Raw genomic sequence first — 16559 nt, 5'->3', positions numbered from 1 at the left:
TTCCAATCAAATGGAACTTATTGATGCAGATGTGTTTTTTAGTTCGTACATTAGTGTACTTGTTGCACTATAGCTGCATCTTTCAATTCAGTGAATTATGTTGTGCAAATATAAAACATTTTCCCATTTTCAATTTAATTAATTATAAAAAATTTACGACTAACAAGTACTTAATTTCTTTATTTCACAAAAAAAAACGGCACAAAGGCTTTTAAATTTGCTATTAACGCAAATAAATAACAGCTAAAAGATAACACAATAAATAAAAACTAGCAGAAAACAAAATTTTTGAACATAAGAAGGGGAATTATGGATTAAACAGCGGTGAATTATTCAGATGGCATTTTAAGGAGGATTTGTAAATGGAGGCAGAGGAAAGGAGGTCCAGGGAAGGGATTTTTGAAGCTATGGAGTAAAATAAGAACGAGATTCGGTAGAACAGAGACCGTCGCGTCGTGAGATGGAAAGGAATCGCGGAATGTGAATCAGAGAGTTATTACGCAAGGGGCGAGGAGGAACACGAAAACGGAAAAGAGGGAGAATTTCGTTTGTCCGGAGAGAACCGCTAAAGATTCTATGCAGAAACATGAGATCAGGTAAGACTCGGCGTCAAGTTATGTTAGAAATTCTGACGGAAGAAAGGATAGAGTCACGGGCTTAATAACTGAGTGTGGGGATTCGATGGCGGGCTACAGGAAGAAAGAAGTTGACAGGACGGTTGAGCAAGTTTAGAGTATTGGGGCAGGCGGTAGGCCAAACTGGTGAGCAGTATTTCAGTATGGAGAGAATGCTTCCGAAAAAAAAACTGTTCTTAAAGCGGCAGGGTTGTGAAGGTCAGTTAGATGATATAGCATACCAACAATGGCCATTGCTCTCTTCATGATCATCGAAATATGATCCTGAAATATGCTTTTTTTTAGATTAAACATCCTCATAGTCGTGAGGTACTGGAACAAAATAAAGGCACAGTGTACCGATGAGTCTCTGCTTTTCAATTATCATCGTCTTTAACTCCGCCGTATAATGTAGTGAGTTCAAAATGGCTTATACCGCCGTGAAATGTAAGTATTTGGGAGTTTTGACTAATCATATGCATATAATCACATCAACCACACTCAATATCAGAAGAATTATTGGCACAATTGAAATTGTCGTCATAAAATCACATCACTTCTCTCTGTGTTCTGAAAGGATCGATATTAACAAATTTATCTTGACATAAACTCTGGGCATCCATTCACTAAAGGCTTATGTTATAATGATCATGGAAATGATGTTTTTGAGGCAAAATAGTACATTGGTTCCTGCATGTAGTAAATTTCCGGAACAATATCGTTGTATGATGAGAATATTAATGGGCGTGTGCTAATGTAGGAACATATGAATGCATATCGGTTTCGTCCCTTCTGGGCTGTAAATATCTCTCTCGTTATTTCACGCGGTGGAGGATTAAATATAATTTTACCCGAGCACAATCTTCGCCGTTCACCCTCGGTTTCGTGGTAGGATGATAAAAGTTTTTGCACTGTTTGTCGTTGATTGCATTTTTACCACTAGCCGAATTTTCCTTGTGATCAAAATAATCTCCTGACTCATCTGTAGTCCTCACGATTTCCATAATCGACGTCTCTTGTTGCTCTAACAAGTTATTGGCGTACCCTAGCATGTTTAGTCTGGCGTACACCGCATGAAAATCCAGTATCTTGAGGGGGTTTGACAGGTAATATGTAGCATATAATCACACAAATCACATGGTGTAGTCATCTATCGACACATAATTGGAACTATGCACATAAAATCACTTCACCTATCTCTTCGTTCTGATATCGACCAATATTGATAATTTAATTGATAAATATTGTTCACTTTAGATTGAAAATCAAATTGCTGAATTATTAAATATGCTGATGGCAGAAATTCTCTGACTCAAAAATAATCCATTTACTCTTGCATATATAAAATATTGGTACAGTTTCCATTTCCGAGGAGAATATTGATGAATGTGTATTGGTGTCAGGATATATCTAAACGGTGATATTTCGATCTTAACTTGTTTCCAGCATAAATATTTCTCTTTCCATTTGACACGTGGAGTCACTTTTTTATCGCAAATAAGCAACAAACGATGATATTTCGATCTTAACTCGTTTGCAGCATAAATATTTCTCTTTCCATTTGACACGGTAGAGTTACTTTTTTATGGCAACTAAACATAAACCTCGCCTTTTAAAACTTCTTCTGCAGTGTCTCTGATCAATATGAAGGCCCTATTTGACGGTGAATGCTTGATTTCCAGTTGTCCTCGTCATCGTAATCTGCTCCTTCATCATCTTCAGCACTCACGGCCTCCTGTCCCTTCCTCAATGCCTCCCGCTGTTCTTGCAAGTCAGCGGCGTACTCCAGTGGGTTGAGACTGGCGTACACCGCCTTGAAGCCGGGGTCGTTTGGAGCGATGAACACTGGGGTTACGTCCGTATCCGAACCGGGTCTCAATGGGAGTGGAGCCGGGTCCTTCTTGATCTTTTCCTCGACCCGCGTCTTGACTTTTTGCGGTCGCTGGGACAGATTCCTCAAGTCATCCAGGACGTCGAAGGGATAAAAGATTTCTTCTGCAGTGGGTTGGTTGTAAGATGATAGGACGAATTCGGGATTAATTGGAGTGGTGGCCGACAGAGCAGCTAAGGAGAAGAGGATCCAAACCTGATTAAGAAAAAAATTGGAGACAAGAGAAGTAATGATTTCGCTGAAACTTCATGAATAAGTACATTTAAGTATAGTAGCACAGTGGCGCAGCGAGGGGGAGTGTTGGGGGTTAAAACCCCCCCCAGAGCTCAGAGAAATGCTTAATTTTAATCCATTTTACTTAATTGGATTGATATTACTGAAAAAATAGTGTAACCATTAATAAAATATCCCTCAGAAAGCCGTAAAACTCACCATTTTGAACCATTTATCTTAAAATTCCGCAATTTATTGATCTCGCACCGCTTATCCTGGTGGTTATTCTATACCCCAACACACCTCGGTATTAGTAACACCTAACCCCCCCCCAGTCTTAATTCCTGGCTGCGCCCCTGTAGTGGCAAGCATAAAGTCCATTATTTCCGGCATATTTAAAATTTTTTCACGGATTCCGTTTCCGATAATAACATTGATGAAAGAACATATCTCAAGTGCATGAGTATTTTACCGAATGGTAACCAATGTAATGTGACCGTCAAAAAGATAGTGATTTTAACGCCTGAATCTGTGGATTTTCCTGGCAACGAAGAGGTCGATTTTTAATAAACATAAACTGGAATGATTGAAAATGTAATGGAAATTCACCACGTGAGGCTGGAATGAATGAAAATTGGTATATTCCTCAGAAGTTTTGAAACATTACCCAACGATAACCTCGGTAGCACACCTTTGAGAATGATTGCCTAAGTTGGAACGGTCGGTGATATTTTTACATTCCGTGGAATGTAATCAGTTGTATTCATTACATCTTTGTCTTTATTAAAATATTATCTATGGATTATCTCTGTTATTTTCGCTGATTTGCGACATTATCAGGTATAATATTAAATTACAATTCAGGTAAATTCTTTAATTCTATAATCACATTTTTTTCTTTATGAATACCTAAAGTCGGAGTGAAAAGGTAAAACTAATTCTAAAATTCAATGGATCAAATATTTTTGGTGACAAAGCACAGTTTTACTTCGTGATTTTGGATATAATTTATTATATTTCACGGAATGTTTAACTATTACTTGCTGTATCAAATTTTACAATTATTGTGAAGGTCGTACCGCCTTGTTAATGGGTCCTAAGTGTTTCAAAAGTTAGTCTATAACGGTTTACTCGTTCTAGACATTCATGGAGAGTATTAATTTCATGCTTATTTTCGATCAAGTATTTGAATTCTAATCCAACACCTCCTTGCCGTCCTCATGGGCATTTTCAGGTGCTAAAGACGCCATCCGAATTGGCGTAGAATTTTCACCTGTGCAATTTTGATTTCGGGGAAATTTTATTAGTTTTAGAAATGACTGTGTCAAAGAAACTAAAAACACAAAAAATCAATTGCAGTTATTTGTGACCAAATATTAATTATTGCTCCCAAAATTGTTCATGGGAATTTGAACTGAATATTTAATGCGCTTCAGGTTCTCAGTTATAGTATGTGTGCAAATTAATTACTCGTAATCGTTGTGATAAACTTTAAATTAGTTTCCAGCAGGCCACAAAACATCTGAGCCTCCTTTGTCATAACGATGTAATCGTAATGGATCATATGGATCATAATCGTCGTCGAGATAGCAGAACTAAGATCAGGTAGAGAGTCAGGAAGTGTAGAAGTGTGGGTCATTGCACCGATAGCTCACAGAGCATGCTTAACGGCTCATTAATGGCTCGATGATAACACGACGCGGATGCACTTCTCTTCAGCGAGGCAGTTACGTGTGGCAGTGTCCAAACTCTTTCGACAGCTCAATTTACTCTTCCGGGTCCTCGAAACTTCCAATTGGTCAAGTTATTAAAATCCATCTACCATCCTATTCGTTAACTGACTTCACTACGTACCTAAAAATAAACCACGGCAAATTTAAGATTTTTACATTTTATCTTACACGTTCCCATTCAAACATTTAGCTCTGTCATCTATAGAATGTACGATTAAGATGCTTAGTTAAGTTTGACCGGCCTTTTTTTGCGACGAATTACTCGTTCGTAATTCACGCTGTAGAGATTAACGGATAAGATGAAGTGGGTGGAGAGAAAGGGAAACGACGAAGTGCTGGACATGGTGGGTGAGGAGAGGCAGCTTCGAGATGAGGTACGGAGGAGACTGAAGGTATGGATGGAGGGAATACTGAATGAGGAGGGGATATTGAAAACAGTGTTAAGAGGGTAGAATGTTGGGTAAACGAGGGTGGAAGATAAGAGGATTTTTAAATGTAATAAAAGGTATTAGGCCTTACTGTCAACTGAAGAGGAAAATACAAGAAGAAGATGAGGCTGTCAGAATGCTTCATAAATACTCCATGGTGACCCAGCTTATTAGGTAGAATATTTAAATAATAATAATAAAATATGCTATCGTCATGAGATTTTCGTGGTCTATTAAGTATATCCATGCCTATATTTACCTGAATTTCTCGTTTTAAAAATTTACCTCAGCATCTCCTCAGATGAAAATTGTATACTTGAGATGCAGGAAATGCTGATATAGGGCTTTTGCTTTGTAAATTTCCAGGTGGTAACGTAAGTTTCAATGAAATAATCGTCGCCAATTGGTATGGCTTTTTAAGTTAAATAAGTGACTGCGCAAGTAATGATTCACTTAAAAATACTCGCTTCAAAAGTAAAGGTTCATTTCCGTCGTTTTTTTCTTGAGCAAATACTAAGTAATTGAAATATTTTAATTGATGATCAAACAGCTCTCCGAATGTGATCATTTTAATTTGGAAGACAGAATTATCCCCCATATCTTGTTTTTTGGCTGTTTGGATAACGGTTTCAGTTCAAGCAGGAAGGCCCTCATTATTTAAGAATTGGGTGGTTTCCTATTATTTTTTTATTGCCCAAATCAAAAGATCATTACTCCTGGAGCACGTATTTCACGCTTTTAGATTTTTAAATTACGATATCTATTTTTCGCGATTAAATGAAAAGAGAAAATTTTCAAGCGCGCGAAAACGCGACGGCTAAGTATGAATGCCGGGGAAACCCCGTGTGACGTCATTCTGGTTCCGGCTGTCGCCGTATGAGGTGACCTTGGGGCGACGCTATGAGCGCCGATACGATGCAGGCTGCTATCAGGTAGCAGATTACCCTGCTAGTAGGTAACGCATGGCTTAAAAAAGGATTATTAATACCTTATCAACCAAAGAAAACTTTCCGACCTTAGGCAATTTTGATAGGTGATTATTAAGAGATGTCTCCCTGAGGTCTGTGCCTCATGTATTCATTGATAAGCTCAAATGATTTACAACTCCTATCTATTCGTATAGAAACTTGGTCCCTGTGACGTCACGTGGAGTGGCATCGCATCGGCGCCAATTTGGCCTTTTTCAAATGAGGATAAAATTGACCCTTGCCATTCGTCTAAACCGGTATTTCTAAAACCAAATAATTTGTATATTATGAATACACTAATGGTGGGTAACGAATCGCAATCAATGATTTTTGTTTTCTTTGATGAAGGAAACTACCCTATTCTACCGATCAAGGTGGGTTTCCATAGAGTACTTAAGAAGTATTCTGGTCGTTTGGGTGATTTCTCTCCACTTCTTCATACAGTGGATTAACTAGGAATATACTTTGGAGGGGATGGGGAAGGGCGACCTCCCGCCCCCACCCCGTTTGGGAAAATTTTGGAAAAATGACATGTCTGCAAATACATTTTACATAATTTTATCACTTAAAATTTGGGTTTCGGTAAAAGGTTACGTTAAAATTTACTATAATTCAAAACTAGACAATAGTTTAGAACATTATTTTTATTTCTTGGAGGCTTTGGGGTGGGGTCTATCCCCCGTTTCCCCCCATAGTTACGCCACTGCCTTCATAGACTTCCCTTCCATTTACACTAAGGCCTACTACCTTTCATTCTATCTAAAAATCCTATTATTATCCTTCCTCTACCTCGTTTACCCAACATTCTACCCTCTAACGCTGCTTTTAATATCGCCTTCCCGCTAAGTACTCCCTCCATCCACACCCAATGCCTTCTCGTTATCTCATCTAGAAGGTGCCTCTCCTCACCCACCATGACCAGCACTTCGTTGTTCCTCTTCCTCTCCGACCAATGCACCTTCTCCATTCTTCTCCACGCCCGCATCTCAAACACCTCCAGCCTTCTCTCGTCATCCTTCCTAAGTGTCCACGTTTCTGCACCGTTAAGCGTTAGCACTACCAGCGGCGCAGCGAGGGGAGGTTTTGGGGGATAACCCCCCCCCCCACAGAGCTCAGAGAAATTTTTAAGTTTAATCCATTTTACTTAATTGTATTGATATTACTAATAGAATAGTGTAAGGATTAATAAAATATCCCTCAGAAAGCCGTAAAACTCACAATTTTGAACCATTTATCTTAAAATTCCGCAATTTACTAATCTCGCACCTACCGCTTATCCTGGTGGGTATTCCATACCCCCACACACCCCGGTATTAGTTAACCCCCCCCCCCCAGCCTTAATTCCTAGCTGCGCCCCTGAACACTACAGATCAGATTTTTCACAAGGCTTTCCTTTAAACTCCTAAATAGCGATCCTCTCATGAGTTTCTTCCTGTTCAAGAGCGGCTCCTTTGCTAACGAAATTCTCTTTCTGATGCCCTAACTTCTGTATCCGTTTTCCTCTAACGGAGGAACACCTCATTGATTGGTGAGTAATTAAATCACCGATTATCTGTCGAAAATTAATCTGACGCGAGATTATGCACTCACCTGTATTGACATCGTTGATTTTCGTCCTCCTCGCCCGCTCAAGAGAACACTTCGTGGAGCAAATGGATCACCCAACCTTCTCCGGTCGGAAACTGGAATGTGAGTGAGTGTTCATATATATACACACACAGTCCCGAGATCCCCGCATCGTATTGGACATGGATGCATACTTGGGTCGCCCTTCAGTCGACCTGTTTCTTCCGTGTTGCAGGTCATCACATTTGCATCTCCTTCGAATGCTCACTCCACAGGATTCTCACGTCCGCCGCTAGCATTGTTGTCGCCCCGCGCGCATTCAAATCATATTTCAAAATGCAACTCGTGGCGCTGCCAGCCATCGATTACCACTTTTCACGAGGATATACACGGCAGTCCAACGTAACTTAGCCAATGAATCTCTTAAACTAAACATTTTAACACATTCGAGACCAGGGGCGGATCCAGGATTTCTTTCTGGGGCGGGCACAAGCAAGGCGGTATCCAGGATTTTGTTCTAGGGGGGGGGGGGGGCACAAGGATAACTCGTAATACAAAACGAACGCAATTAAAAATTTTGCATATTTTTTAGGGTCTGGGGGGGGGGGGGGCACGTGCCCCCGTGCCCCTCCCCCCTAGATCCGCCTATGTGCGAGAAGATTGTCAACTGAGGAAGACCTCAACCGCAATGGTTTATGGAACTGAAAATCGCAATGAACGGGGTATCTCTGCCTAGAAGCGCCGCCGAATAAAATGCGGGCGAAACGGTAACAGATATAACTCCAAACAGCAATTTCTTGATCCTTCTTCTGTTCGCCTGCGTAACTGAGATAATAAATCCTATAAACCACTCATTTAAAGCATGCGAAACGATTGCCAACTAAAAAAAAAAACATTTCCACAACACAAATGGTATTGAAAATCACCCCGAACGAGATACCGTTGACTCGTGGCGCCATGAAATAAAATGCGCGTGAAACGGCAACAGATATTACGCATAACCGCAACGCAATTGGGCCTTTTTTTTAGCCCGCATGCGCAACTGAGCTGATAAATCAAATAAATTACACGCTTTTAAACGTGCGAGACTATTTTCAACTAAGGAAAGACCACATAAACTGCGGTTAATGGCGAAAATCACACCGAACGAGATACCGCTGTCTATTGGCGTCGCCGAATAAAGTGCGTGCGAAAATGTAACAGATATGACGCTCAACCGCCATCTTCTTAGTCCTCCCTTAGCTAACTCGTCTGTTTGGCGAGCAGTCTGCCCATTCGGATTCTTGAATATATCTACACACGCGGTCAAAAATGTCTTGGAAGGTTCGTTGACCTAACCTGACCGTCGATCCACCTCGGAAGATATCGTACTTTAAAAAAAGCAACTTTTCGTGTGTGAGTCGGAGCGTTTGTGTGTGTGAGTGTGTTTGCGTGTGAAATTTTTTCTCCCTACCACTCCTGGACAAACAAGCTCATCCATCCCATTCTCGGATTTTTTTACGGTTTCCTCTCGTCACATGTTTTTTTTTGTTTTCGACGGTAAACTTCCGTAGGGATGGTCTTCCCGCGAACTGAAGACCGGCTCCGAACCAGACAGCTCCCACCTTCCCTCCTCATCCTACTTCGGTCGTCTTCCTTGGTTTCGACGCGTCTACCAGCCACACCTAGTATCCACTCTAGTTACACTACATCTACAAGCTACATACTACCCCGCAGTGGTGGATCCAGGATAGGGACAATGGGGGCTGATATTACTATTCTATCTAGTGTAAATTGGATACCTAAGGGGGGAGCTGTAGCCCTCTTTAGCCCCTCTCTGGAACTACCATTGGATTGTAACATCCCAAAAGCGAGTAAAATAGGCCCTAAGTTTAGAGCTATTTCAATTCGTTAAAGTAGGTAAATATATCGGAATACATAAATAAATAATTAGATATCCTCCCATTAAGGCACCAATTCATTTATAAAGTCCATTGAGTTCTATATAACCGTAGCGGTGAAAAGGCCAGACCACAAACTTATTACATCAGGTCTTGGAGAAACTTTGATATACCCAGGTCGACGACTGAAATTTATCGACGGTCATACCAATACTTGGGGCCAAAACTATTTAGTATGTTGCCAATCAGTGTGGTAAACAGGAAAAAAAGATGAAGATTTACATCCACTCTCAAAATATGACTTATGCGGTATTAGGAAGTAGAGTTTCTGTTAAGAAAGGTGGCATTTTCGTGCATTGTCATGCATTTCAAAAACGTTTTCAATAAAAAGGTATATTTTATGTATGTAATTCTTATGCGTCTATGAAATACAGTTAGTTATCCGTGTGTACATTTTTGAAATATCTCAAGTGAATGCAATTGGTAAGAAAACAAATCATTGAATACAACGAAATAAATATATTTTTTATGTATATTTGCACCAGACCTGTACAAATAGTGTAAGATGGTAGCCCCAAAACTATTCCATAAGGGGTACCTATATATTCCACCATTATTAAAGCGTTTTCCGATGTAATGTATCTTAATAAATGTGGAATAAATTTTTATATATTATAATATATATTACAAATTTTGTACCGTGGCAACCTCCAAAAATTTCTATTTTATCTAGTGTGTGAAATATGGGGGTCTATAGCCCCCATAGATCCGCCACTGCTACTCCGCAAGCCGCTTCAATTGTGGCGGGGGATGTTAGGAAACTATCCTTTCTGAAATAAAAAGAAAAAGCTCCTAAGGTTGTTTTACACGGGGAACGAAATTGCGCATGCTAGAAACACATTAATTTTTCTTTATGGCGTGGAATCTGCGCGGTTGCACGAACGAAATTAGTTGCACGAACGAAATTTTGCCATCTCACGTCCATGCATTCCCAAATGCGTTTCAGCAATTCACCGCTCCACACGACGAAATTTTGACTGAGCCTTCGTATACACGTCAGATTGTATATGAATACACACGCGGCTTCGGTGGCGGCTGGTTGAAGACCTCACCTGCAAAACCGAGTCCCGCCCGGGTAGGTTGCCCCTATCCAGGGCCTGGTTGTTAATGATTGTCCTAAGGTGTTGATTGTTGTAACATTTCCCTATTGTAAAGGCCTGCGTGCTTTTTATAGGGCGATGAAAATAAATAAATTGTGCAAGTGCGTGTCCCTTGTAAAACGGTATTAACGAAATTAAACTTAGCATCTTTAAAGTCCTTAATGGTTCGGGAGAAAAACGCTCCCATATCATTCCGTTCGAAAATATTTCTCTCTTAACTTATGGCTTCTGTAGGAACTGCGATTATAGTGGTTTTCTAATATTATGCTCTCTCTGAACGATCTTCTATATTATTTCTACTGCATAGATACCTTTTTCTCCACTTATACGCAACCAAATTGTACAAATGAGGTAGCAAAACGCACAGAAATTATCAGAGAACATACGACGGCAGATCTTACTTCCTAAAAATTGCTATTGTTTCCTTAAATTAGTTTTTAAACAATAAAAAAAAACGGTAAATATTCCTGACGTGAACGGCGCACAAACTGATATATTTGTTCATTTGCAACAATATCTCGCATTCTTTAGTTAACTTTTATCAAAATGCGGCTGATTCCACATTCAAGTCTCCTGTTGATACGTAAGTATGAGTCATCATGTGCGTTTAACAGAGGATAGTGTAATTACTTCCAATGTTGTGTTTAAAGAGGTCCTCTGATCTCAATTTGTACATGAACATTCCAATAAAATTTGTACATAAGACCACCCTGCCTTTTTTTCTACATTTTAAAATTAGAAACGCATCTATCCCTCTGTGGACCTGCATTGAAAAGAGCGGGGGAAACCCGCTGAGAGCGGGCGAATCACGCTCGTATATCCATAATAGCTCAAGCAATCTAAGCCTAATTCACAGTCTCCGAGTCCCCAGCAGCTCCGAACCTAATTCGCTTAACACCCGTGTAACGCGTCTTGTATATCCGTAGCAGTTCTTGAGGAATCGCGCTGATTTGCTTGTGTTTTATTACGTACACGAATTGAGTCTTTCCGTACCAGGGCCTATACGCTCACTACATATTCAAGGTGTGGCCGGACGAGTGAGGAATAGCATCTCTCGAACGGAGACAAAATGAATAACGAAAAGGGACACAGAAAAAAATAATAACACCGAATATTCTTCTTCAATTCTTTGATATTTTCGACTGAACTTCTACCAGGGTGACGCATTTTAATAAATGTCAAGACGGAGGAATGGGTAGCATTCTCGTTGTCACTATCCACGTGTTTTCTATTTCCCGTGAAGTATTTTTCGTGGCATAACCACTTAGCTATTTTGAATAGCTGATGCAATCTATGCGGAAACACCTCTTTTACCTTTTCATCCGAAAATCTTCCCAAAATACGCTTGACGAATCCTAGCTTCTTCATGGCTTTGCCACAAATTTTTTTTGTATGTTTCCCCACGGTAGGTTCGAAGTTATCGCAACTCACAAACGCACAAAGAAGTTGACGACGACTTCGATGCGTAAGTACAGGCAGGCCTCGTTGGCGATGGGCTAGAGTATTCGCCTGCGAAGCCAAAGGTCGCGGGTTCGAGTCCCGCCTGGGTTGATTACCCTATCCAGGGCATGGTGGTCAGTTATCGTCGTTATGATCTATCCCACCGATGTAAAGGCCAATTAGTGCTGTTTTCGCGGTTAAGAAAACAAAAAAATAAATAAATTTTAAATCAAACACCGCTTCTGACCCGAAGATATCGGTATCATTATGGACGAAACTATAAAACGCAGTTCAAGCCCGAAAAAATATATCGATCGTATTCTATCTCCTCATATCTTCTCCTTCACAGCTTTAGCTTGCTCTCCCGGGGAAACCCTGCAGCGGTCCGGCGGTATCACTGATGCTTCGCTTTGATGAGGTTGGTTTGCGAGGAGAGAATCTTATATTGTTCTTCCAGCTTCCATCGGAAAGTACGATGTATATGCAGTTGATTTGATACACAAATAACAAAATTCGAAGGCAATCGGTGTGATGCGGTGTTCATAGTGCTGACTTCTCACTCCGTAGGTGCAGGTTTAAATCTCGGCAAAGGATGAATAAGCTTTACTGAAGTTATGGAATATAAAAGAGGAAAACTATGTTAGGTTGAGGTGAGGATGTAAATATGAAGATGTGACCATGTCATGAAACCTGGGTCGTGCTTATTTAAAGATACAAGTGAGCCTAGCAGCGTTTTATTCTTTTATTTTCCACGATGGAAAGGTTTCACAGAGCTAAGTCTGAACAATGGCCCAGCAAGGGGGGGGTTTGGGGGATAAACCCCCCCCCCCCCCCCGAGCTGAGAAAATGTTTAAGTCCATTCACTTAATTGGATTAATAGTACATATTGGATTGTGTAAGGATTAGTAAATTATCCCTCAGAGAGCCGTAAAACTCGCCATTTTGAACCGTTTATCTGAAAAAAATTTTGGGGGAGGGCCCCCGCACCTCCCGTTTACCCTGGAGGGCATTCCACACTCTCAGACCCCAGTATCAGATGCGCCTAAAACCCCCCTACCCTTAATTCCTAGCTGCGCCCCTGAGTCTGAAGTTATCACCAAATCAATGGCTCTCGAGTTCACTTCATGGAATGGTAGTATGATAGAATAAAAAATACCTTTGTCATATTCCACACAGTATTTATTACAAACTCTGCTAGTATCGACTTTTTCCGGACATTAATAAGAGGTAACAGAACCTGTCAGTGGCGTAACTAGGAATGTGCTTTGGGGAGGGTGAGGGGGTAAGTTGGGGCTATCCCCAGGAAACGGGGAGTTTAGGAAATATATTGAAAAATAACATGCCTTAAGATGCATTTTACATCATCTTGGCACTTAAAATTTAAATTTAAGCAGATGCAGTTATTATATATCAAATGTAAACAATATTTTTCAATAATTTTTTATTTCTCTGAGGCTTTGGGGGGGATAAATCGCCTCATCCCCTCCCCCCCATATTTACGCCACTGGAACCTGTATAACTACTGTTATCTGTTCATTATGACGTGAAAAGATCGAAATGGTTAGAGTTTTCATTAAATACTGTGTGGAATATGACAAAGTTTATTTTTTTATTTCTATCCTGAAGTTATCACTTGTACTTCACGGAGGTTGCCCGATCCCAGCTTGAGTGTTCTGCGAAGGGCACTTCATGTGTAGCATTCCGTCCGTCGGATGGGACGCTAAGCCTTGGCCCTATTGGCGCATTTAAATATGGGAAGGCTAACGCTGATACTGGGTTTCCCTACCATTTTCCTAGTGGCACAAATAGACACCTCAACTGTGGGTCGCCTTCTGAGTCCTTTGTTTCAAAGACACTCTGTCGCCTTGGACGAAATAGGAGTGAAAGTTATTTGAATTGCAAAAGGTTAACGCTGATTAGAGAATGGCTAAGGACTGATCGACACGGAAGTTTTGCCTCTGAGGTCATAATAATAATAATTATATATTTCTACTGTCGTGGACCATTAAGGTCCGGAATACATTACAGATATAAAAATTTGGCTTGTTTTTACAATTAGAAAACAATAAGACATCATAATAAATTCCGAATAGCTACAACAGACATATGAATCTCAAAAGAAAATAATTAGTATCTTCCGTGCAGAAACGACAGCATGCTTTACTATGCTTTTTGAATGTACAATAATCACGTTTTTGAATAGAAAGTGTGTTTTTTCAAGAAAGAACGGTCAGTTTTTTCGACCAATCGATATTTCGGTTCAAATTTCGATACATTTCGAAAATTCGAGCATTTCATCTCGATTAAAAATCAATTTTGACGGACATTTTTCATCACTCCGGCCACCATACCAACCCGACCGCTGAAAGTACACCTTCAAACCTGAAGGTGGTTGCGGCAACGCCGGTAGTGTTTACGCTATTAGAGAATGCCTATTGATTGATAGACACGGAATGTTTGCCTCTGAGGTCATGAAAATCAGGGGCGGTCAGGGTGATTGGGGGCTCTCGGCTGGGGTTCATGACGGGGTCCCCCTTATCTGGAGGGATTCGAGGGTCCTTTGCCGGGAAATTTTTTTACAAAATTGCATGTCCGAAAATGGATTTTGACGCTATTCTGTCACTTAAAAGTCAGAAAAAAATCAATAAAAACTAGCAATTTCTTGGTAAAAAATATAATGAAAAGTGAGCATTTCACAGTTTATAAAATTTAATACTGCATTACGGTTCTATTATCAATTATTTAATGTATTTTTTCTTTGAAACTGAGCTGAAATCTAAAATAAAATTCTAAAATAGCCTTTTTGAATAACCCTTTAAAAAAGAATCAAGATTTCTTTTATCTTCTGACACCTTTATTTTATTTTTTAAATAATCTTATTACACAGAGTATTTTATCAATAAAGTAAAATATGAAAACGTAGAATTTTATAACGAAAAAAATATTTGTTTCAAGTACTCTTGAGTCTTTTTTATTACAATTTTCATATGCGCTTAACGATTGATGCAAGCGTTGCGGAGGCCCCTAAGCTCGGGACCCTCTGTGATCGCCGACCAGCCGACATGGCCAGACCGCCACTGAATATAATATTAATGATATACTTCTACTGTCGTGGACCATCAAGGTCCGAAATACGTTACAGAAATCAAATTTTGGATTCCTTTTTCAATAAAAAACAATAAGATATCATAATAAATTCCGAAGAACTACAACAGACGTATGAAATTCAACAGAAAATAATTAGTATCTTCCGTACACCATCGACAACTTCCACTCAATGCACAAATAGACCTAATTTTTTAACAAAGAATATTTTTGATGTGGAACGGAATAGAATTTGAGAAAGTAAAATGGGGAAATTTCACAAAATATATAGGACAAAGTGACTGAACCGTGATACACGGTAGAGGCACTATGCGTGTTTACCATGTACAGGAATTCCAGGTTTACATTCATATAGAAGGAATAAATAAATCATGCATAATATTAATAGCAGAGAATGAAACAAAACACTAAATTTAAGATACATTCTGCTTTTGAACTATGCTCGCGTATGAGACGAGTCAGGGCAGTTACAACGATGCCTTTGCTAGATATTATCGCCGCAAAATACCTACCGGCGTTGCCGTAGCTACCTTCAGGTTTGAAGGTGTACTTTCAGCGATCGGGTTGGTGAGGTGGCCGGAGTGATGAAAAATGTCCGTCAAAATCGATTTTTCGAGCAATCGATTTTAAATCTAGATGAACTGCTCGAATTTTCGAGACTCCACGATAATAACTAGTGTTCAGATTGTGCGGAGTGTAACATTACCAAACTTAGTTTTTTCTTGGCAGATGGCGGGAAATATTTTCTTAACATCGCAAAATCTACCAGGGTTCTCTCTCAACCTCTCCGGTAGCTGCCGATGAAAATAAATGTAACTATCTATGAAGCAGTGAGGCCCAACGTTCAGTGGCATAGTGAGGGGCGGACTCGGCTCTAAATTTAAGAATTTAGCCTCCGAGAAGGCAAATTGGCGGTTTAAATATCATAAAAGTCCAGTCATCGCGCCAATGTTGCTATAGGGTGGTTTCCTATTATATTTTTATTGCCTAAATCGAAAGATTGTTACTCCTGGAGTACGCATTTAACGCTTTTAGATATTTAAATGACGATATCTATTTTTCGCGATCAAATGAAAAGTGAAAACTTTCAAGCGCGCGACAGTGCGACGGCTAAGTATGAATGATGGGAAAAGCCCGTGTGACGTCATTCTGGTTCCCGCTGCCGCCGAGTGAGATGACCTTGGGGCGAGAATATGTGCGCACCGCGATGCAGGCTGCAAGCAGGTAGCAGATTACCCTGCTATTAGGTAGCGCTTGGCTTAAATAAGGATTATTAATACCTTATCAAACGCAGGAAACTTTCCGACCATAGACAGTTTTAATAGGTGATTATAAAGGAATGTTTCCCCGAGCCGTGTGCCTCATGGATGCATTGGTAATCTCAGACGATGTAAAACTCCTATCTTATCGTATAGGAACTGTGAAGCCATGTGGAGTGGCATCGCATGGGCGCCAATCTGGCCTTTTTTCAAATGCGGGTAAAATTGACCATTGCCTTTCGTCTAAACTGGGATTTCTAAAACCAAATAATTTGTATATTATGAATAAACTATTGGTGGGT

At 40.1% G+C, this 16559-nt stretch overlaps 1 protein-coding gene across 1 annotated transcript; it reads right to left on the bottom strand.

Annotated features, from left to right (window-relative positions):
- Window positions 1–202: 202 nt before the first annotated feature.
- Window positions 203–7519, bottom strand: LOC124169359. The gene is made up of 2 exons (XM_046547947.1): window positions 7438–7519; window positions 203–2700 (listed from the first exon to the last, which is right to left on the bottom strand). Exons 1-2 carry the CDS (start codon window positions 7447–7449, stop codon window positions 2254–2256), a joined length of 459 nt encoding a protein of 152 aa, XP_046403903.1. The 5' UTR covers window positions 7450–7519; the 3' UTR covers window positions 203–2253.
- Between the last annotated feature and the right edge of the window lie 9040 nt (window positions 7520–16559).

This window comes from Ischnura elegans, chromosome 12 (assembly GCF_921293095.1).
Source record: "Ischnura elegans chromosome 12, ioIscEleg1.1, whole genome shotgun sequence".
NCBI classification, from domain to species: domain Eukaryota; kingdom Metazoa; phylum Arthropoda; class Insecta; order Odonata; family Coenagrionidae; genus Ischnura; species Ischnura elegans.
This window is presented reverse-complemented; position numbering and strand designations above follow the sequence as displayed.